Below are 23,861 nucleotides of genomic sequence, written 5' to 3'. Positions count from 1 at the left end.
AAACACCATAGAGAACCAAGGGCTTGGAGCTTGACAATAACGAGATTCTGGAGATTATTTTGTAAAAAAAAAATTCAAAAACGACAGTGAGCGATTGTAATCTGAATAAAGGCCAAAATAATATTTATAAAAATACAGCCCTACTAAAAGCCATGATGACGCTGTACAACGTGACCGTGTGTATTTGAACGAGTATTTTCCAGTAAGCAACAAGTTGTTTACCTTCATGAGACAATTTTGTTCCAAAATTTCTGTAAATCAGTGATATTTATTCCCATAGTAATTCGTTATGGATCCATAACTAAATAAACATCGGCATTTTGAAAGAGTATTTTGATCATTATTTTATTAACGAAAGCGTAAAGATGCCATTATTAGTTCCATTGTTTTCGTTTGAACGTGCAGACTGGCACTAAGAACAGAACAGCGGGAACGTTTCCTGAGCGCTGTTATTAGTGCAATGCCCCTTAAATATTTTGGAGATGATGTTGTTTTCAAATAACGTAAAATGAGCGAGAAAAAACCCCAGTCTTGAACATGGGCTGAGACATTGTTACTCATTTGTAAATAAAGCCAGTTTGTTATTTAGAATGATTTATTTACGTTTTTAGAGGGAGAGAAACCAAAAACCTACAGGGGTCTCCCCAGTCGAGGGCGGCACAGGTGTTAAACCAGCATCTGTAGCAACACAGCTTGCACTGCGCCACTTTGATATAAATAAATTAATGAATACAGAGAAATATACAGCCAACTCACCAACCAAACAAACACATGTATAAAAGGTGACAGACCTATTTCAAACTCGTCATGTTCTGTGAGGATATCTGCATTGGCAACAGCTGGAGGAGGCTGACACACTCTCAGTTGGTATGCTGTGGAGGGAGATAAACAACAACAATCATCAACAACAATAAAGAACAACAACAATAGAAGGTAAACATTAACTTATGTATCAACAAGAGTTCGGCTGTTGATATGCATCCTGTCAGCTCATCAAACTGTCACCACAACCTCCTTCGTCCTATCAGCTCATCTAACTGTCATCACCCCTCCTTCATCCTGTCAGCTCATCACACCTACTTCATCCTGATAGCTCATCAAACTGTCATCACACCTCCTTCATCCTGTCAGCTCATCAAACTGTCATCAAACCGTTTTCATCCTGTCAGCTCATCACCCCTCCTTCATCATGTCAGCTCATCAAACTGTCATCACACCTCCTTCATCCTGATAGCTCATCAAACTATCATCACCCCTCCTTCATCCTGTCAGCTCATCAAACTATCATCACACCTCCTTCATCCTGTCAGCTCATCAAACTGTCATCACCTCTACTTCATCCTGTCAGCTCATCAAACTGTCATCACATCGCCTTCATCCTGTCAGCTCATCATATTGTCATCACCCCTCCTTCATCCTGTCAGCTCATCAAACTATCATCACACCTCCTTCATCCTGTCAGCTCATCAAACTGTCATCACCTCTACTTCATCCTGTCAGCTCATCAAACTGTCATCACATCGCCTTCATCCTGTCAGCTCATCATATTGTCATCACGCCTTATTCATCCTGTCAGCTCATCAAACTGTCATCACCTCTACTTCATCCTGTCAGCTCATCAAACTGTCATCACATCGCCTTCATCCTGTCAGCTCATCAAACTGTCATCACATCGCCTTCATCCTGTCAGCTCATCATATTGTCATCACACCTCCTTCATCCTGTCAGCTCATCACCCCTCCTTCATCCTGTCAGCTCATCAAGCTGTCATCACCCCTCCTTCATCCCGTCAGCTCATCAAACTGTCATCACACCTCCTTCATCCAGTCAGCTCATCAAACTGTCATCACACCCCCTTCAACCTGTCAGCTCATCACACCTCCATCATCCTGTCAGTTCATCACCCCTCCTTCATCCTGTCAGCTCATCAAACTGTCATCTCCCCTCCTTCATCCCGTCAGCTCATCAAACTGTCATCACCTCTACTTCATCCTGTCAGCTCATCACACTGTCATCACACCACCTTCATCCTGTCAGCTCATCACACTGTCATCACGCCTTCTTCATCCTGTCAGCTCATCACACCTCCTTCCTCCTGTCAGCTCATCACCCCTCCTTCATCCTGTCAGCTCATCACACTGTCATCACGCCTTCTTCATCCTGTCAGCTCATCACCCCTCCTTCATCCCGTCAGCTCATCAAACTGTCATCACACCTCCTTCATCCTGTCAGCTCATTAAACTGTCATCATCCCTCCTTCATCATGTCAGCGCATTAAACTGTCATCACATCTCCTTCATCCTGTCAGCTCATCAAACTGTCATCACAGCTCCTTCATCCTGTCAACTCATCAAACTGTCATCACACCTCCTTCATCCTGTCAGATCATCAAACTGTCATCTCACCTCCTTCATCTTGTCAGCTCATCAAACTGTCATCACACCTCCTTCATCCTGATAGCTCATCAAACTGTCAATCAACTTCCTTCATCCTGTCAGCTCATCAAACTGTCATCAAACCGTGTTCATCCTGTCAGCTCATCACACCTCCTTCATCCTGTCAGCTCATCAAACTGTCATCACCTCTACTTCATCCTGTCAGCTCATCACACTGTCATCACATCGCCTTCATCCTGTCAGCTCATCACACTGTCATCACGCCTTATTCATCCTGTCAGCTCATCATATTGTCATCACACCTCCTTCATCCTGTCAGCTCATCACCCCTCCTTCATCCTGTCAGCTCATCAAACTGTCATCACCCCTCCTTCATCCCGTCAGCTCATCAAACTGTCATCACACCCCCTTCAACCTGTCAGCTCATCACACCTCCATCATCCTGTCAGCTCATCACCCCTCCTTCATCCTGTCAGCTCATCAAACTGTCATCACCCCTCCTTCATCCCGTCAGCTCATCAAACTGTCATCACACCTCCTTCATCCTGTCAGCTCATCAAACTGTCATCACACCGCCTTCATCCTGTCAGCTCATCACACTGTCATCACAACTTCTTCATCCAGTCAGCTCATAACACCTCCATCATCCTGTCAGCTCATCACACCTCCTTCGTCCTGTCAGCTCATCAAACTGTCATCACACCTCCTTCATCCTGTCAACTCACCTGTCAGCTCATCAAACTGTCATCACCCCTCCTTCATCCCGTCAGCTCATCAAACTGCCATCACACCTCCTTCATCCTGTCAGCTCATCAAACTGCCATCACACCTCCTTCATCCTGTCAGCTCATCAAACTGTCATCACACCTCCTTCATCCTGTCAACTCATCAAACTGTCAATCACATCTCCTTCATCCTGTCAGCTCATCAAACTGCCAATCACCCCTGCTTCATCCTGTCAGCTCATCAAACTGTCATCACTCCTCCTTCAACCTGTCAGCTCATCACACCTCCATCATCCTGTCAGCTCCTCAAACTGTCATCACACCTTCTTCATCCTGTCAGCTCATCAAACTGTCAATCACCCCTCCTTCATCCTGTCAGCTCATCAAACTGTCAATCACCCCTCCTTCATCCTGTCAGCTCATCAAACTGTCATCACTCCTCCTTCATCCTGTCAGCTCATCAAACTGTAATCACACCGCCTTCAACCTGTCAGCTCATCACACCTCCATCATCCTGTCAGCTCATCAAACTGTCATCACTACTTCCTTCATCCTGTAAGCTCATCAAACTGTCATCACACCTCCTTCATCCTGTCAGCTCATCAAACTGTCATCACACCTCCTTCATCCTGTCAACTCACCTGTCAGCGCATCAAAATGTCATCACCCCTCCTTCATCCTGTCAGCTCATCAAACTGTCATCACCCCTCCTTCATCCCGTCAGCTCATCAAACTGTCATCACCCCTCCTTCATCCCGTCAGCTCATCAAACTGTCATCACACCTCCTTCATCCTGTCAGCTCATCAAACTGTCATCACACCGCCTTCATCCTGTCAGCTCATCACACTGTCATCACAACTTCTTCATCCAGTCAGCTCATCAAACTGTCATCACACCCCCTTCAGCCTGTCAGCTCATCACACCTCCTTCATCCTGTCAGCTCATCACACTGTCATCACAACTTCTTCATCCAGTCAGCTCATAACACCTCCATCATCCTGTCAGCTCATCAATCTGTCATCACACCCCCTTCATCCTGCCAGCTCATCACACCTCCTTCATCCTGTCAGCTCATCAAACTGTCATCACACCCCCTTCATCCTGCCAGCTCATCACACCTCCTTCATCCTGTCAGCTCATCAAACTGTCATCACACCTCCTTCATCCTGTCAATCACCCCTCCTTCATCCTGTCAGCTCATCAAACTGTCAATCACCCCTCCTTCAACCTGTCAGCTCATCACACCTCCATCATCCTGTCAGCTCATCAAACTGTCATCACACCTTCTTCATCCTGTCAGCTCATCAAACTGTCAATCACCCCTCCTTCATCCTGTCAGCTCATCAAACTGTCATCACTCCTCCTTCATCCTGTCAGCTCATCAAACTGTCATCACACCTCCTTCATCCTGTCAGCTCATCAAACTGTCATCACACCGCCTTCAACCTGTCAGCTCATCACACCTCCATCATCCTGTCAGCTCATCAAACTGTCATCACTCCTCCTTCATCCTGTCAGCTCATCAAACTGTCATCACACCTCCTTCATCCTGTCAGCTCATCAAACTGTTATCACACCTACTTCATCCTGTCAACTCACCTTTCAGCGCATCAAACTGTCATCACCACTCCTTCATCCTGTCAGCTCATCAAACTGTCATCACAACCTCCTTCATCCTGTCATCACACCTCCTTCATCCTGTCAGCTCATCACACTGTCATCACGCCTTCTTCATCCAGTCAGCTCATCACACCTCCTTCATCCTGTCAGCTCATCAAACTGTCATCACACCGCCTTCAACCTGTCAGCTCATCACACCTCCATCATCCTGTCAGCTCATCAAACTGTCATCACACCTCCTTCATCCTGTCAACTCACCTGTCAGCTCATCAAACTGTCATCACCCCTCCTTCATCCCGTCAGCTCATCAAACTGCCATCACACCTCCTTCATCCTGTCAGCTCATCAAACTGTCATCACACCTCCTTCATCCTGTCAACTCATCAAACTGTCAATCACATCTCCTTCATCCTGTCAGCTCATCAAACTGTCATCACACCTCCTTCATCCTGTCAACTCATCAAACTGTCAATCACATCTCCTTCATCCTGTCAGCTCATCAAACTGCCAATCACCCCTGCTTCATCCTGTCAGCTCATCAAACTGTCATCACTCCTAAGGAGGAGTGTTGAAGGCAACCTGTCAGCTCATCACACCTCCATCATCCTGTCAGCTCCTCAAACTGTCATCACACCTCCTTCATCCTGTCAGCTCATCAAACTGTCATCACACCTCCTTCATCCTGTCAGCTCATCAAACTGTCATCACACCGCCTTCAACCTGTCAGCTCATCACACCTCCATCATCCTGTCAGCTCATCAAACTGTCATCACTACTTCCTTCATCCTGTAAGCTCATCAAACTGTCATCACACCTCCTTCATCCTGTCAGCTCATCAAACTGTCATCACACCTCCTTCATCCTGTCAACTCACCTGTCAGCGCATCAAAATGTCATCACCCCTCCTTCATCCTGTCAGCTCATCAAACTGTCATCACCCCTCCTTCATCCCGTCAGCTCATCAAACTGTCATCACCCCTCCTTCATCCCGTCAGCTCATCAAACTGTCATCACACCTCCTTCATCCTGTCAGCTCATCAAACTGTCATCACACCTCCTTCATCCTGTCAGCTCATCAAACTGTCATCACACCCCTTCATCCTGCCAGCTCATCACACCTCCTTCATCCTGTCAATCACCCCTCCTTCATCCTGTCAGCTCATCAAACTGTCAATCACCCCTCCTTCAACCTGTCAGCTCATCACACCTCCATCATCCTGTCAGCTCATCAAACTGTCATCACACCTTCTTCATCCTGTCAGCTCATCAAACTGTCAATCACCCCTCCTTCATCCTGTCAGCTCATCAAACTGTCATCACTCCTCCTTCATCCTGTCAGCTCATCAAACTGTCATCACACCTCCTTCATCCTGTCAGCTCATCAAACTGTCATCACACCGCCTTCAACCTGTCAGCTCATCACACCTCCATCATCCTGTCAGCTCATCAAACTGTCATCACACCTCCTTCATCCTGTCAACTCACCTGTCAGCTCATCAAACTGTCATCACCCCTCCTTCATCCCGTCAGCTCATCAAACTGCCATCACACCTCCTTCATCCTGTCAGCTCATCAAACTGTCATCACACCTCCTTCATCCTGTCAACTCATCAAACTGTCAATCACATCTCCTTCATCCTGTCAGCTCATCAAACTGTCATCACACCTCCTTCATCCTGTCAACTCATCAAACTGTCAATCACATCTCCTTCATCCTGTCAGCTCATCAAACTGCCAATCACCCCTGCTTCATCCTGTCAGCTCATCAAACTGTCATCACTCCTAAGGAGGAGTGTTGAAGGCAACCTGTCAGCTCATCACACCTCCATCATCCTGTCAGCTCCTCAAACTGTCATCACACCTCCTTCATCCTGTCAGCTCATCAAACTGTCATCACACCTCCTTCATCCTGTCAGCTCATCAAACTGTCATCACACCGCCTTCAACCTGTCAGCTCATCACACCTCCATCATCCTGTCAGCTCATCAAACTGTCATCACTACTTCCTTCATCCTGTAAGCTCATCAAACTGTCATCACACCTCCTTCATCCTGTCAGCTCATCAAACTGTCATCACACCTCCTTCATCCTGTCAACTCACCTGTCAGCGCATCAAAATGTCATCACCCCTCCTTCATCCTGTCAGCTCATCAAACTGTCATCACCCCTCCTTCATCCCGTCAGCTCATCAAACTGTCATCACCCCTCCTTCATCCCGTCAGCTCATCAAACTGTCATCACACCTCCTTCATCCTGTCAGCTCATCAAACTGTCATCACACCTCCTTCATCCTGTCAGCTCATCAAACTGTCATCACACCCCCTTCATCCTGCCAGCTCATCACACCTCCTTCATCCTGTCAATCACCCCTCCTTCATCCTGTCAGCTCATCAAACTGTCAATCACCCCTCCTTCAACCTGTCAGCTCATCACACCTCCATCATCCTGTCAGCTCATCAAACTGTCATCACACCTTCTTCATCCTGTCAGCTCATCAAACTGTCAATCACCCCTCCTTCATCCTGTCAGCTCATCAAACTGTCATCACTCCTCCTTCATCCTGTCAGCTCATCAAACTGTCATCACACCTCCTTCATCCTGTCAGCTCATCAAACTGTCATCACACCGCCTTCAACCTGTCAGCTCATCACACCTCCATCATCCTGTCAGCTCATCAAACTGTCATCACTCCTCCTTCATCCTGTCAGCTCATCAAACTGTCATCACACCTCCTTCATCCTGTCAGCTCATCAAACTGTCATCACACCGCCTTCAACCTGTCAGCTCATCACACCTCCATCATCCTGTCAGCTCATCAAACTGTCATCACTCCTCCTTCATCCTGTCAGCTCATCAAACTGTTATCACACCTACTTCATCCTGTCAACTCACCTTTCAGCGCATCAAACTGTCATCACCACTCCTTCATCCTGTCAGCTCATCAAACTGTCATCACAACCTCCTTCATCCTGTCATCACACCTCCTTCATCCTGTTAGCTCATCACACTGTCATCACGCCTTCTTCATCCAGTCAGCTCATCACACCTCCTTCATCCTGTCAGCTCATCAAACTGTCATCACACCGCCTTCAACCTGTCAGCTCATCACACCTCCATCATCCTGTCAGCTCATCAAACTGTCATCACACCTCCTTCATCCTGTCAGCTCATCAAACTGTCATCACAACATCCTTCATCCTGTCATCACACCTCCTTCATCCTGTTAGCTCATCACACTGTCATCACGCCTTCTTCATCCAGTCAGCTCATCACACCTCCTTCATCCTGTCAGCTCATCAAACTGTCATCACACCGCCTTCAACCTGTCAGCTCATCACACCTCCATCATCCTGTCAGCTCATCAAACTGTCATCACACCTCCTTCATCCTGTCAGCTCATTAAACTGTCATCACACCTCCTTCATCCTGTCAGCTCATCAAACTGTCATCACACCTCCTTCATCCTGTCAACTCATCAAACTGTCAATCACATCTCCTTCATCCTGTCAGCTCATCAAACTGCCAATCACCCCTGCTTCATCCTGTCAGCTCATCAAACTGTCATCACTCCTCCTTCAACCTGTCAGCTCATCACACCTCCATCATCCTGTCAGCTCCTCAAACTGTCATCACACCTTCTTCATCCTGTCAGCTCATCAAACTGTCAATCACCCCTCCTTCATCCTGTCAGCTGTTCAAACTGTCATCACTCCTCCTTCATCCTGTCAGCTCATCAAACTGTCATCACACCTCCTTCATCCTGTCAGCTCATCAAACTGTCATCACACCGCCTTCAACCTGTCAGCTCATCACACCTCCATCATCCTGTCAGCTCATCAAACTGTCATCACTACTTCCTTCATCCTGTAAGCTCATCAAACTGTCATCACACCTCCTTCATCCTGTCAGCTCATCAAACTGTCATCACACCTCCTTCATCCTGTCAACTCACCTGTCAGCGCATCAAAATGTCATCACCCCTCCTTCATCCTGTCAGCTCATCAAACTGTCATCACACCTCCTTCAACCTGTCAGCTCATCACACCTCCATCATCCTGTCAGCTCATCAAACTGTCATCACTACTTCCTTCATCCTGTAAGCTCATCAAACTGTCATCACACCTCCTTCATCCTGTCAGCTCATCAACTGTCATCACACCTCCTTCATCCTGTCAACTCACCTGTCAGCGCATCAAAATGTCATCACCCCTCCATCATCCTGTCAGCTCATCACACCTCCATCCTGTCAGCTCATCACCCCTCCTTCATCCTGTCAGCTCATCAAACTGTCATCACACCCCCTTCATCCTGCCAGCTCATCACACCTCCTTCATCCTGTCAGCTCATCAAACTGTCATCACACCTCCTTCATCCTGTCAATCACCCCTCCTTCATCTTGTCAGCTCATCAAACTGTCAATCACCCCTCCTTCAACCTGTCAGCTCATCACACCTCCATCATCCTGTCAGCTCATCAAACTGTCATCACACCTTCTTCATCCTGTCAGCTCATCAAACTGTCAATCACCCCTCCTTCATCCTGTCAGCTCATCAAACTGTCATCACACCTCCTTCATCCTGTCAGCTCATCAAACTGTTATCATGCCTCCTTCATCCTGTCAACTCACCTGTCAGCGCCTCAAACTGTCATCACACATCCTTCATCCTGACAGCTCATCACACTGTCATCACACCATCATCCTGTCAGCTCATCATACCTCCTTCATCCTGTCAGCTCATCACCCCTCCTTCATCCTGTCAGCTCATTAAACTCTCATCACCCCTCCTTCATCCTGTCAGCTCATCAAACTGTCATCACACCTACTTCATCCTGTCAGCTCATCAAACTGTCATTACACCTCCTTCATCCTGTCAACTCATCAAACTGTGATCACAACTCCTTCATCCTGTCAGCTCATCACAGCTCCTTCATCATGACAGCTCTTCAAACTGTCATCACACCTCCATCATGTCAGCTCATCAAACTGTCAATCACCCCTCCTTCATCCTGTCAGCTCATCAAACTGTCAACCACCCCTCCTTCATCCTGTCAGCTCATTAAACTGTCATCACACCGCCTTCAACCTGTCAGCTCATCACACCTCCATCATCCTGTCAGCTCATCAAACTGTCATCACTACTTCCTTCATCCTGTAAGCTCATCAAACTGTCATCACACCTCCTTCATCCTGTCAGCTCATCAAACTGTCATCACACCTCCTTCATCCTGTCAACTCACCTGTCAGCTCATCAAACTGTCATCACCCCTCCTTCATCCTGTCAGCTCATCAAACTGTCATCACCCCTCCTTCATCCCGTCAGCTCATCAAACTGTCATCACCCCTCCTTCATCCCGTCAGCTCATCAAACTGTCATCACACCTCCTTCATCCTGTCAGCTCATCAAACTGTCATCACACCGCCTTCATCCTGTCAGCTCATCACACTGTCATCACAACTTCTTCATCCAGTCAGCTCATCACACTGTCATCACAACTTCTTCATCCAGTCAGCTCATAACACCTCCATCATCCTGTCAGCTCATCACACCTCCATCCTGTCAGCTCATCACCCCTCCTTCATCCTGTCAGCTCATCAAACTGTCATCACACCCCCTTCATCCTGCCAGCTCATCACACCTCCTTCATCCTGTCAATCACCCCTCCTTCATCTTGTCAGCTCATCAAACTGTCAATCACCCCTCCTTCAACCTGTCAGCTCATCACACCTCCATCATCCTGTCAGCTCATCAAACTGTCATCACACCTTCTTCATCCTGTCAGCTCATCAAACTGTCAATCACCCCTCCTTCATCCTGTCAGCTCATCAAACTGTCATCACTCCTCCTTCATCCTGTCAGCTCATCAAACTGTCATCACACCTCCTTCATCCTGTCAGCTCATCAAACTGTCATCACACCGCCTTCAACCTGTCAGCTCATCACACCTCCATCATCCTGTCAGCTCATCAAACTGTCATCACTCCTCCTTCATCCTGTCAGCTCATCAAACTGTCATCACACCTCCTTCATCCTGTCAGCTCATCAAACTGTTATCACACCTACTTCATCCTGTCAACTCACCTTTCAGCGCATCAAACTGTCATCACCACTCCTTCATCCTGTCAGCTCATCAAACTGTCATCACAACCTCCTTCATCCTGTCATCACGCCTTCTTCATCCAGTCAGCTCATCACACCTCCTTCATCCTGTCAGCTCATCAAACAGTCATCACACCCCTTTCATCCTGTCAGCTCATCACACCCCCTTCATCCTGTCAGCTCATCAAACTGTTATCATGCCTCCTTCATCCTGTCAACTCACCTGTCAGCGCCTCAAACTGTCATCACACATCCTTCATCCTGACAGCTCATCACACTGTCATCACACCATCATCCTGTCAGCTCATCATACCTCCTTCATCCTGTCAGCTCATCACCCCTCCTTCATCCTGTCAGCTCATTAAACTCTCATCACCCCTCCTTCATCCTGTCAGCTCATCAAACTGTCATCACACCTCCTTCATCCTGTCAGCTCATCAAACTGTCATTACACCTCCTTCATCCTGTCAACTCATCAAACTGTGATCACAACTCCTTCATCCTGTCAGCTCATCACAGCTCCTTCATCATGACAGCTCTTCAAACTGTCATCACACCTCCTTCATCATGTCAGCTCATCAAACTGTCAATCACCCCTCCTTCATCCTGTCAGCTCATCAAACTGTCAACCACCCCTCCTTCATCCTGTCAGCTCATTAAACTGTCATCACACCGCCTTCAACCTGTCAGCTCATCACACCTCCATCATCCTGTCAGCTCATCAAACTGTCATCACTACTTCCTTCATCCTGTAAGCTCATCAAACTGTCATCACACCTCCTTCATCCTGTCAGCTCATCAAACTGTCATCACACCTCCTTCATCCTGTCAACTCACCTGTCAGCTCATCAAACTGTCATCACCCCTCCTTCATCCTGTCAGCTCATCAAACTGTCATCACCCCTCCTTCATCCCGTCAGCTCATCAAACTGTCATCACCCCTCCTTCATCCCATCAGCTCATCAAACTGTCATCACACCTCCTTCATCCTGTCAGCTCATCAAACTGTCATCACACCGCCTTCATCCTGTCAGCTCATCACACTGTCATCACAACTTCTTCATCCAGTCAGCTCATCACACTGTCATCACAACTTCTTCATCCAGTCAGCTCATAACACCTCCATCATCCTGTCAGCTCATCACACCTCCATCCTGTCAGCTTATCACCCCTCCTTCATCCTGTCAGCTCATCAAACTGTCATCACACCCCCTTCATCCTGCCAGCTCATCACACCTCCTTCATCCTGTCAATCACCCCTCCTTCATCTTGTCAGCTCATCAAACTGTCAATCACCCCTCCTTCAACCTGTCAGCTCATCAAACTGTCAATCACCCCTCCTTCATCCTGTCAGCTCATCAAACTGTCATCACTCCTCCTTCATCCTGTCAGCTCATCAAACTGTCATCACACCTCCTTCATCCTGTCAGCTCATCAAACTGTCATCACACCGCCTTCAACCTGTCAGCTCATCACACCTCCATCATCCTGTCAGCTCATCAAACTGTCATCACTCCTCCTTCATCCTGTCAGCTCATCAAACTGTCATCACACCTCCTTCATCCTGTCAGCTCATCAAACTGTTATCACACCTACTTCATCCTGTCAACTCACCTTTCAGCGCATCAAACTGTCATCACCACTCCTTCATCCTGTCAGCTCATCAAACTGTCATCACAACCTCCTTCATCCTGTCATCACACCTCCTTCATCCTGTCAGCTCATCACACTGTCATCACACCTTCTTCATCCAGTCAGCTCATCAAACTGTCATCACACCACCTTCATCCAGTCAGCTCATCACACTGTCATCACACCATCATCCTGTCAGCTCATCATACCTCCTTCATCCTGTCAGCTCATCACCCCTCCTTCATCCTGTCAGCTCATTAAACTCTCATCACCCCTCCTTCATCCTGTCAGCTCATCAAACTGTCATCACACCTACTTCATCCTGTCAGCTCATCAAACTGTCATTACACCTCCTTCATCCTGTCAACTCATCAAACTGTGATCACAACTCCTTCATCCTGTCAGCTCATCACAGCTCCTTCATCATGACAGCTCTTCAAACTGTCAATCACCCCTCCTTCATCCTGTCAGTTCATCAAACTGTCATCACACCTCCTTCATCTTGTCAGCTCATCACACTGTCATCACACCGCCTTCATCTTGTCAGCTCATCACACTGTCATCACACCGCCTTCATCCTGTCAGCTCATCAAACTGTCAAAACACCTCCTTCATCTTGTCAGCTCATCACACTGTCATCACACCGCCTTCATCCTGTCAGCTCATCAAACTGTCAATCACCCCTACTTCATCCTGTCAGCTCATCAAACTGTCATCACACCTCCTTCATCCTGTCAGCTCATCAAACTGTCAATCACCCCTCCTTCATCCTGTCAGCTCATCAAACTGTCATCACACCTCCTTCATCTTGTCAGCTCATCACACTGTCATCACACCGCCTTCATCCTGTCAGATCATCACACTGTCATCACGCCTTCTTCATCCTGTCAGCTCATCACACTGTCATCACACCTCCTTCATCCTGTCAGCTCATCAAACTGTAATCACCCCTCCTTCATCCCGTCAGCTCATCAAACTGTCATCACACCTCCTTCATCCTGTCTGCTCATCAAACTGTCATCACACCTCCTTCATCCTGTCAACTCATGAAACTGTCATCACCCCTCCTTCATCCTGTCAGCTCATCAAACTGTCATCACAACCTCCTTCATCCTGTCATCACCTCTACTTCATCCTGTCAGCTCATCACACTGTCATCACCTCGCCTTCATCCTGTCAGCTCATCACACTGTCATCACGCCTTCTTCATCCTGTCAGCTCATCACACCTCCTTCCTCCTGTCAGCTCATCACACCCCCTTCATCCTGTCAGCTCTAGCACTGTCATCACGCCTTCTTCATCCTGTCAGCTCATCACACTGTCATCACACCTCCTTCATCCCGTCAGCTCATCAAACTGTCATCACCCCTCCTTCATCCCGTCAGCTCATCAAACTGTCATCACCCCTCCTTCATCCTGTCAGATCATCAAACTGTCATCTCACCTCCTTCATCTTGTCAGCTCATCAAACTGTCATCTCACCTCCTTCATCCTGTCAACTCATCAAACTGTCATCACACCTCCTTCATCCTGTCAGATCATCAAACTGTCATCTCACCTCCTTCATCTTGTCAGCTCATCAAACTGTCATCACACCTCCTTCATCCTGATAGCTCATCAAACTGTCAATCAACCTCCTTCATCCTGTCAGCTCATCAAACTGTCATCAAACCGTTTTCATCCTGTCAGCTCATCACACTGTCATCACACCCCCTTCATCCAGTCAGCTCATCAAACTGTCATCACACCCCCTTCAACCTGTCAGCTCATCACACCTCCATCATCCTGTCAGCTCATCACCCCTTCTTCATCCTGTCAGCTCATCAAACTGTCATCACCCCTCCTTCATCCCGTCAGCTCATCAAACTGTCATCACACCTCCTTCATCCAGTCAGCTCATCAAACTGTCATCACACCCCCTTCAACCTGTCAGCTCATCACACCTCCATCATCCTGTCAGCTCATCACCCCTTCTTCATCCTGTCAGCTCATCAAACTGTCATCACCCCTCCTTCATCCCGTCAGCTCATCAAACTGTCATCACACCTCCTTCATCCTGTCAGCTCATCAAACTGTCATCACACCGCCTTCATCCTGTCAGCTCTAGCACTGTCATCACGCCTTCTTCATCCTGTCAGCTCATCACACTGTCATCACACCTCCTTCATCCCGTCAGCTCATCAAACTGTCATCACCCCTCCTTCATCCCGTCAGCTCATCAAACTGTCATCACCCCTCCTTCATCCTGTCAGATCATCAAACTGTCATCTCACCTCCTTCATCTTGTCAGCTCATCAAACTGTCATCTCACCTCCTTCATCCTGTCAACTCATCAAACTGTCATCACACCTCCTTCATCCTGTCAGATCATCAAACTGTCATCTCACCTCCTTCATCTTGTCAGCTCATCAAACTGTCATCACACCTCCTTCATCCTGATAGCTCATCAAACTGTCAATCAACCTCCTTCATCCTGTCAGCTCATCAAACTGTCATCAAACCGTTTTCATCCTGTCAGCTCATCACACTGTCATCACACCCCCTTCATCCAGTCAGCTCATCAAACTGTCATCACACCCCCTTCAACCTGTCAGCTCATCACACCTCCATCATCCTGTCAGCTCATCACCCCTTCTTCATCCTGTCAGCTCATCAAACTGTCATCACCCCTCCTTCATCCCGTCAGCTCATCAAACTGTCATCACACCTCCTTCATCCAGTCAGCTCATCAAACTGTCATCACACCCCCTTCAACCTGTCAGCTCATCACACCTCCATCATCCTGTCAGCTCATCACCCCTTCTTCATCCTGTCAGCTCATCAAACTGTCATCACCCCTCCTTCATCCCGTCAGCTCATCAAACTGTCATCACACCTCCTTCATCCTGTCAGCTCATCAAACTGTCATCACACCGCCTTCATCCTGTCAGCTCATAACACCTCCATCATCCTGTCAGCTCATCAAACTGTCATCACACCTCCTTCATCCTGCCAGCTCATCACACCTCCTTCATCCTGTCAGCTCATCAAACTGTCATCACACCCCCTTCATCCTGCCAGCTCATCACACCTCCTTCATCCTGTCAACTCATCAAACTGTCATCACACCTCCTTCATCCTGTCAACTCACCTGTCAGCTCATCAAACTGTCATCACCCCTCCTTCATCCCGTCAGCTCATCAAACTGCCATCACACCTCCTTCATCCTGTCAGCTCATCAAACTGTCATCACACCTCCTTCATCCTGTCAACTCATCAAACTGTCATCACACCTCCTTCATCCTGTCAGATCATCAAACTCTCATCTCACCTCCTTCATCTTGTCAGCTCATCAAACTGTCATCACACCTCCTTCATCCTGTCAGCTCATCACACTGTCATCACGCCTTATTCATCCTGTCAGCTCATCACATTGTCATCACACCTCCTTCAACCTGTCAGCTCATCACCCCTCCTTCATCCTGTCAGCTCATCAAACTGTCATCACCCCTCCTTCATCCCGTCAGCTCATCAAACTGTCATCACACCTCCTTCATCCAGTCAGCTCATCAAACTGTCATCACACCCCCTTCAACCTGTCAGCTCATCACACCTCCATCATCCTGTCAGCTCATCACCCCTCCTTCATCCTGTCAGCTCATCAAACTGTCATTACCCCTCCTTCATCCCGTCAGCTCATCAAACTGTCATCACACCTCCTTCATCCTGTCAACTCACCTGTCAGCTCATCAAACTGTCATCACCCCTCCTTCATCCCGTCAGCTCATCAAACTGCCATCACACCTCCTTCATCCTGTCAGCTCATCAAACTGTCATTACCCCTCCTTCATCCCGTCAGCTCATCAAACTGTCATCTCACCTCCTTCATCCTGTCAGCTCATCAAACTGTCATCACACCTCCTTCATCCTGTCAGCTCATCAAACTGTCATTACACCTCCTTCATCCTGTCAACTCATCAAACTGTGATCACAACTCCTTCATCCTGTCAGCTCATCAAACTGTCATCACACCGCCTTCATCCTGTCAGCTCATCACACCTCCTTCATCCTGTCAGCTCATCAAACTGTCATCACACCGCCTTCATCCTGTCAGCTCATCACACCTCCTTCATCCTGTCAGCTCATCAAACTGTCATCACACCTCCTTCATCCTGTCAGCTCATCAAACTGTCATCACACCTCCTTCATCCTGTCAGCTCATCAAACTGTCATCACACCGCCTTCATCCTGTCAGCTCATCAAACTGTCATCACACCTCCTTCACCCAGTCAGCTCACCTGTCAGCTCATCAAACTGTGATCACACCCCCTTCATCCTGTCAGCTCTAGCACTGAGATGCAGTGCCTTAGACCGCTGTGATACAGCCTGGAATCAAACCACGTTCTGTAGTGACGCCTCTAGCACTGAGATGCAGTGCCTTAGACCGCTGTGATACAGCCTGGAATTAAACCACGGTCTGTAGTGACGCATCTAGCACTGAGATGCAGTGCTTTAGACCGCTGTGATACAGCCTGGAATCGAACCACGGTCTGTAATGGCGCCTCTCGCACTGTGATGCAGTGCCTTAGATCTCTGTGATACAGCCTGGAATCGAACCATGGTCTGTAGTGGCGCCTCTCGCACTGTGATGCAGTGCCTTAGACCGCTGTGATACAGCCTGGAATCAAACCACGTTCTGTAGTGACGCCTCTAGCACTGAGATGCAGTGCCTTAGACTGCTGTGATACAGCCTGGAATCGAACCACGGTCTGTAGTGACGCCTCTAGCACTGAGATGCAGTGCCTTAGACTGCTGAGAAACAGCCTGGAATCGAACCACAGTCTGTAGTGACGCCTCTAGCACTGCCTTAGACCGCTGCCTCAGACCGCTGCCTCAGACCGCTGCCTCAGACCGCTGCCTCAGACCGCTGCCTCAGACCGCTGCCTCAGACCGCTGCCTCAGACCGCTGCCTCAAACCGCTGCCTCAGACCGCTGCCTCAGACCACTGCCTCAGATCACTGCGTCACTCGGGGAGCTCGAGGTATTCTTTGACTTAATTCAGCTTCCCCTCTATTCCTTTCAACTACTCTCCTCCTTACCTCCTTCTCAAAACGCAGAGAAGAAGATCTGAGGGGAGGAACCTTCCATTATGGTTGAGAAGGAGGCGAGGAGAGGAATCAAGGAAAGACTAATTGAGATAGAGCCTTAGATCCCTCTGGGCTGTTCATGAAGACTGTAAATTCATAATGACTATAAATTCATAAAGAATAAGTTCATAAAGACTAAGTTCATAAAGACTGAGTTCATAAAGACTATGTTCATAAAGACGAAGTTCATAAATGCAGTAAGTTCATAAACACTAAGTTCATAAACACTCTAAGTTCATAATGACTATAAATTCATAAAGGCAGTAAGTTCATGAATGCTGTAAGTTCATTATTTTACCAATGTCCAGTCTAGGGTTCTATTTAATATACTGGTTCATTTGAATCAGAATCATTACAGCTGAAGCAATCTCTTTAACAGGGAACACTCACCATGGTAACTAAGTAGAACCTTTAAAAGGGCACTACTCACCATGGTAACTAAGTAGAACGTTTAAAAGGGCACTACTCACCATGGTAACTAAGTAGAACCTTTAAAAGGGCACAACTCACCATGGTAACTAAGTAGAACCTTTAAAATGGCACTACTCACCACGGTAACTAAGTAGAACCTTTAAAAGGGCACAACTCACCATGGTAACTAAGTAGAAACTGTAAAAGGGCACTACTCACCATGGTAACTAAGTAGAAACTGTAAAAGGGCACTACTCACCATGGTAACTAAGTACAAAGAACCCGCTAGTGCTGAAATCACTGTGGAACTTGATGAGGACATGATTGGCTGTGGTATAGACCTCTTTCTGGGGCGTGTTCCCACTGAACTGACCAATCTGAGGAGATCCTTGGTCAGGGCCGTCCCTGTAAGGAGAGACGATAACCAATCAGCGGTGAATTAGTTTCCCCAAAGCTTTGTAGTTAATTATTCTAGACAGCCTGGTCGAACAGCAGAGAGAGAGAGAGTCATTAGTCTGGACAGCCTGGTCCCACAGCAGAGAGAGAGAGAGTCATTAGTCTGGACAGCCTGGTCCCACAGCAGAGAGAGAGAGTCATTAGTCTGGACAGCCTGGTCCCACAGCAGAGAGAGAGAGTCATTAGTCTGGACAACCTGGTCCCAGCAGAGAGAGAGAGAGTCATTAGTCTGGACAGCCTGGTCCCACAGCAGAGAGAGAGAGTCATTAGTCTGGACAGCCTGGTCCCACAGCAGAGAGAGAGAGTCATTAGTCTGGACAGCCTGGTCCCACAGCAGAGAGAGAGAGAGTCATTAGTCTGGACAGCCTGGTCCCACAGCAGAGAGAGAGAGTCATTAGTCTGGACAGCCTGGTCCCACAGCAGAGAGAGAGAGAGTCATTAGTCTGGACAACCTGGTCCCAGCAGCAGAGAGAGAGAGTCATTAGTCTGGACAGCCTGGTCCCACAGCAGAGAGAGAGAGAGTCATTAGTCTGGACAGCCTGGTCCCACAGCAGAGAGAGAGAGAGTCATTAGTCTGGACAGCCTGGTCCCACAGCAGAGAGAGAGAGTCATTAGTCTGGACAGCCTGGTCCCACAGCAGAGAGAGAGAGAGTCATTAGTCTGGACAGCCTGGTCCCACAGCAGAGAGAGAGAGAGAGTAATTAGTCTGGACAGCCTGGTCCCACAGCAGAGAGAGAGAGAGAGTCATTAGTCTGGACAGCCTGGTCCCACAGCAGAGAGAGAGAGAGTCATTAGTCTGGACAGCCTGGTCCCACAGCAGAGAGAGAGAGTCATTAGTCTGGACAGCCTGGTCCCACAGCAGAGAGAGAGAGTCATTAGTCTGGACAGCCTGGTCCCACAGCAGAGAGAGAGAGAGAGTCATTAGTCTGGACAGCCTGGTCTCACAGCAGAGAGAGAGAGAGAGAGAGAGTCATTAGTCTGGACAGCCTGGTCCCACAGCAGAGAGAGAGAGAGTCATTAGTCTAGACAGCCTGGTCCCACAGCAGAGAGAGAGAGAGTCATTAGTCTGGACAGCCTGGTCCCACAGCAGAGAGAGAGTCATTAGTCTGGACAGCCTGGTCCCACAGCAGAGAGAGAGAGAGTCATTAGTCTGGACAGCCTGGTCCCACAGCAGAGAGAGAGAGAGTCATTAGTCTGGACAGCCTGGTCCCACAGCAGAGAGAGAGAGAGTCATTAGTCTGGACAGCCTGGTCCCACAGCAGAAAGAGAGAGTCATTATAAAAATTGTTTGACTGTAAATCTTCTGAGGGTGAAGTATACACAATTTTCCACATGAAGCCCTTTGATGTTGTGAGAGTGGTCTAGGTCTGTGGCCCTGTAGCGATGAACAACAACCAGGGTAGAGTGTGAGTTACGCCTGTAACCCAAACAACCAGGGAGAGAGTGTGAGTTAGGCCTGTATCCCAAACAACCAGGGAGAGTGTTAGTTAGGCCTGTATCCCAAACAACCAGGGGAGAGTGTGAGTTAGGCCTGTATCCCAAACAACCAGGGGAGAGTGTGAGTTAGGCCTGTATCCCAAACAACCAGGGGAGAGTGTGAGATAGGCCTGTATCCCAAACAACCAGGGGAGAGTGTGAGTTATTTGTCTCAAAAACAACCAGGGAGAGTGTGAGTTAGGCCTGCATCCCAAACAACCAGGGGAGAGTGTGAGATAGGCCTGTATCCCAAACAACCAGGGGAGAGTGTGAGATAGGCCTGTATCCCAAACAACCAGGGAGAGTGTGAGTTAGGCCTGTATCCCAAACAACCAGGGAGAGTGTGAGTTAGGCCTGTAACCCAAACAACCAGGGGAGAGTGTGAGATAGGCCTGTATCCCAAACAACCAGGGAGAGTGTGAGTTAGGCCTGCATCCCAAACAACCAGGGGAGAGTGTGAGTTAGGCCTGTATCCCAAACAACCAGAGGAGAGTGTGAGTTAGGCCTGTATCCCAAACAACCAGGGGAGAGTGTGAGTTAGGCCTGTATCCCAAACAACCAGGGAGAGTGTGAGTTAGGCATGTCTCCCAAACAACCAGGGGAGAGTGTGAATTAGGCTGTATCCCAAACAACCAGGGAGAGTGTGAGTTAGGCCTGTATCCCAAACAACCAGGGGAGAGTGTGAGTTAGGCCTGTAACCCAAACAACCAGGGAGAGTGTGAGTTAGGCCTGTATCCCAAACAACCAGAGGAGAGTGTGAGTTAGGCTGTATCCCAAACAACCAGGGGAGAGTGTGAGTTAGGCCTGCATCCCAAACAACCAGGGAGAGTGTGAGTTAGCCTGTATCCCAAACAACCAGGGGAGAGTGTGAGTTAGGCCTGCATCCCAAACAACCAGAGGAGAGTGTGAGTTAGCCTGTATCCCAAACAACCAGGGGAGAGTGTGAGTTAGGCCTGCATCCCAAACAACCAGGGGAGAGTGTGAGATAGGCCTGTATCCCAAACAACCAGGGAGAGTGTGAGTTAGGCCTGTATCCCAAACAACCAGAGGAGAGTGTGAGTTAGGCCTGCATCCCAAACAACCAGGGGAGAGTGTGAGTTAGGCTTGCATCCCAAACAACCAGGGGAGAGTGTGAGTTAGGCCTGTATCCCAAACAACCAGGGGAGAGTGTGAGTTAGGCCTGTATCCCAAACAACCAGGGAGAGTGTGAGTTAGGCATGTCTCCCAAACAACCAGGGGAGAGTGTGAGTTAGGCTGTATCCCAAACAACCAGGGAGAGTGTGAGTTAGGCCTGTATCCCAAACAACCAGGGGAGAGTGTGAGTTAGGCCTGTAACCCAAACAACCAGGGAGAGTGTGAGTTAGGCCTGCATCCCAAACAACCAGGGAGAGTGTGAGTTTGGCTGTATCCCAAACAACCAGGGGAGAGTGTGAGTTAGGCCTGCATCCCAAACAACCAGAGGAGAGTGTGAGTTAGCCTGTATCCCAAACAACCAGGGGAGAGTGTGAGTTAGGGTGTATCCCAAACAACCAGGGGAGAGTGTGAGTTAGGCCTGCATCCCAAACAACCAGAGGAGAGTGTGAGTTAGCCTGTATCCCAAACAACCAGGGGAGAGTGTGAGTTAGGCCTGCATCCCAAACAACCAGGGAGAGTGTGAGTTAGACCTGCATCCCAAACAACCAGGGAGAGTGTGAGTTAGGGTGTATCCCAAACAACCAGGGGAGAGTGTGAGTTAGGCCTGCATCCCAAACAACCAGAGGAGAGTGTGAGTTAGCCTGTATCCCAAACAACCAGGGGAGAGTGTGAGTTAGGCCTGCATCCCAAACAACCAGGGAGAGTGTGAGTTAGACCTGTATCCCAAACAACCAGGGAGAGTGTGAGTTAGGCCTGTATCCCAAACAACCAGGGGAGAGTGTGAGTTCCCTCTGCGTCCTCAATGCCACCCTATCCTCTACATAGTCCATTATGGGCCATGGTCAAACGTAGTACACTTTATAGGGAGCAGGGTATCATTCGGTACGTTTCCCTAAAACTTGGTAGCTAACGTAACACTCTAATTCTCTTGATAATAACCAGCCAATCAGCAAGGAGAGAATAACAACTGTTAAATCTTTGACCGTTATAGACCATCGATCTTCTGAAGTGCCTGAAGTGAACAACAACAATAACAAAAGCTACAAAGCTTTCTGGGGAACAATCACCCCTACTGTTGTGACCCAGTCTAGTCTGGGTTTAGGTCATCGAGGGTTTTCGTGGCGAGTTAAGTGCTACGAAAGCTACAAAGCTTTCTGGGGAACAATCACCCCTACCGTTGTGACCCAGTGTAGTCTGGGTTTAGGTCATCGAGGGTTTTCGTGAGTAGTTAAGTGCTACAAAAGCTACAAAGCTTTCTAGGGAACAATCACCCCTACCGTTGTGACCCAGTCTAGTCTGGGTTTAGGTCATCGAGGGTTTTCGTGACTAGTTAAGTGCTACAAAAGCTACAAAGCATTCTGGGGAACAATCACCCCTACCGTTGTGACCCAGTGTAGTCTGGGTTTAGGTCATCGAGGGTTTTCGTGACTAGTTAAGTGCTACGAAAGCTACAAGGCTTTCTAGGGAAGAATCACCCCTACCGTTGTGACCCAGTGTAGTCTGGGTTTAGGTCATTGAGGGTTTTCGTGACTAGTTAAGTGCTACGAAAGCTACAAGGCTTTCTAGGGAAGAATCACCACTACCGTTGTGACCCAGGGTCCTAGCTAGCTAAGTGCTGTACTATGAGTGGTCTGGGCCTTCCTGGGTCCTAGCTAGCTAAGTGCTGTACTATGAGTGGTCTGGGCCTTCCTGGGTCCTAGCTAGCTAAGTGCTGTACTATGAGTGGTCTGGGCCTTCCTGGGTCCTAGCTAGCTAAGTGCTGTACTATGAGTGGTCTGGGCCTTCCTGGGTCCTAGCTAGCTAAGTGCTGTACTATGAGTGGTCTTGGCCTCCAGGGTCCTAGCTAGCTAAGTGCTGTACTATGAGTGGTCTGGGTCCTCCAGGGTCCTAGCTAGCTAAGTGCTGTACTATGAGTGGTCTGGGTCCTCCAGCGTCCTAGCTAGCTAAGTGCTGTACTATGAGTGGTCTGGGTCCTCCAGCGTCCTAGCTAGCTAAGTGCTGTACTATGAGTGGTCTGGGTCCTCCAGCGTCTTAGCTAGCTAAGTGCTGTACTATGAGTGGTCTGGGTCCTCCAGCGTCCTAGCTAGCTAAGTGCTTTACTATGAGTGGTCTGGGCCTTCCAGGGTCCTAGCTAGCTAAGTGCTGTACTATGAGTGGTCTGGGTCTTCCTGGGTCTTAGCTAGCTAAGTGCTGTACTATGAGTGGTCTGGGTCTTCCTGGGTCCTAGCTAGCTAAGTGCTGTACTATGAGTGGTCTGGGCCTTCCAGAGTCCTAGCTAGCTAAGTGCTGTACTATGAGTGGTCTGGGTCCTCCAGCGTCCTAGCTAGCTAAGTGCTGTACTATGAGTGGTCTGGGTCCTCCAGGGTCCTAGCTAGCTAAGTGCTGTACTATGAGTGGTCTGGGTCCTCCAGCGTCCTAGCTAGCTAAGTGCTGTACTTTGAGTGGTTTGGGTCCTCCAGGGTCCTAGCTAGCTAAGTGCTGTACTATGAGTGGTCTGGGTCCTCCAGGGTCCTAGCTAGCTAAGTGCTGTACTATGAGTGGTCTGGGTCTTTCTGGGTCCTAGCTAGCTAAGTGCTGTACTATGAGCGGTCTGGATCTTTCTGGGTCCTAGCTAGCTAAGTGCTATACTATGAGTGGCCTGGGTCCTCCTGGGTCCTAGCTAGCTAAGTGCTGTACTATGAGTGGTCTGGGTCCTCCTGGGTCCTAGCTAGCTAAGTGCTGTACTATGAGTGGTCTGGGTCCTCCTGGGTCCTAGCTAGCTAAGTGCTGTACTATGAGTGGTCTGG

The 23,861-nt window shown here is 48.5% G+C and overlaps 1 protein-coding gene across 1 annotated transcript in view; it reads right to left on the bottom strand.

Moving 5' to 3' along the window:
- The window catches only part of LOC135519842 (CUB and sushi domain-containing protein 3-like), a 241,788-nt gene that overhangs the window by 150,506 nt on the left and 67,421 nt on the right, over window positions 1-23,861 (bottom strand). The window contains exons 13-14 of the mRNA XM_064945048.1: window positions 18,269-18,414; window positions 792-872 (exon numbers count right to left, since the gene is read on the bottom strand). Of these exons, the coding sequence (XP_064801120.1) occupies window positions 792-872; window positions 18,269-18,414 (227 nt within the window). The remainder of the gene's footprint in view (window positions 1-791; window positions 873-18,268; window positions 18,415-23,861) is intronic.

This window comes from Oncorhynchus masou, chromosome 29, assembly GCF_036934945.1.
Source record: "Oncorhynchus masou masou isolate Uvic2021 chromosome 29, UVic_Omas_1.1, whole genome shotgun sequence".
Taxonomy (NCBI): Eukaryota; Metazoa; Chordata; class Actinopteri; order Salmoniformes; family Salmonidae; genus Oncorhynchus; species Oncorhynchus masou.
The sequence above is the reverse complement of the archived record's forward strand: the minus strand, read 5'-3'. Positions and strand labels throughout refer to the sequence as shown.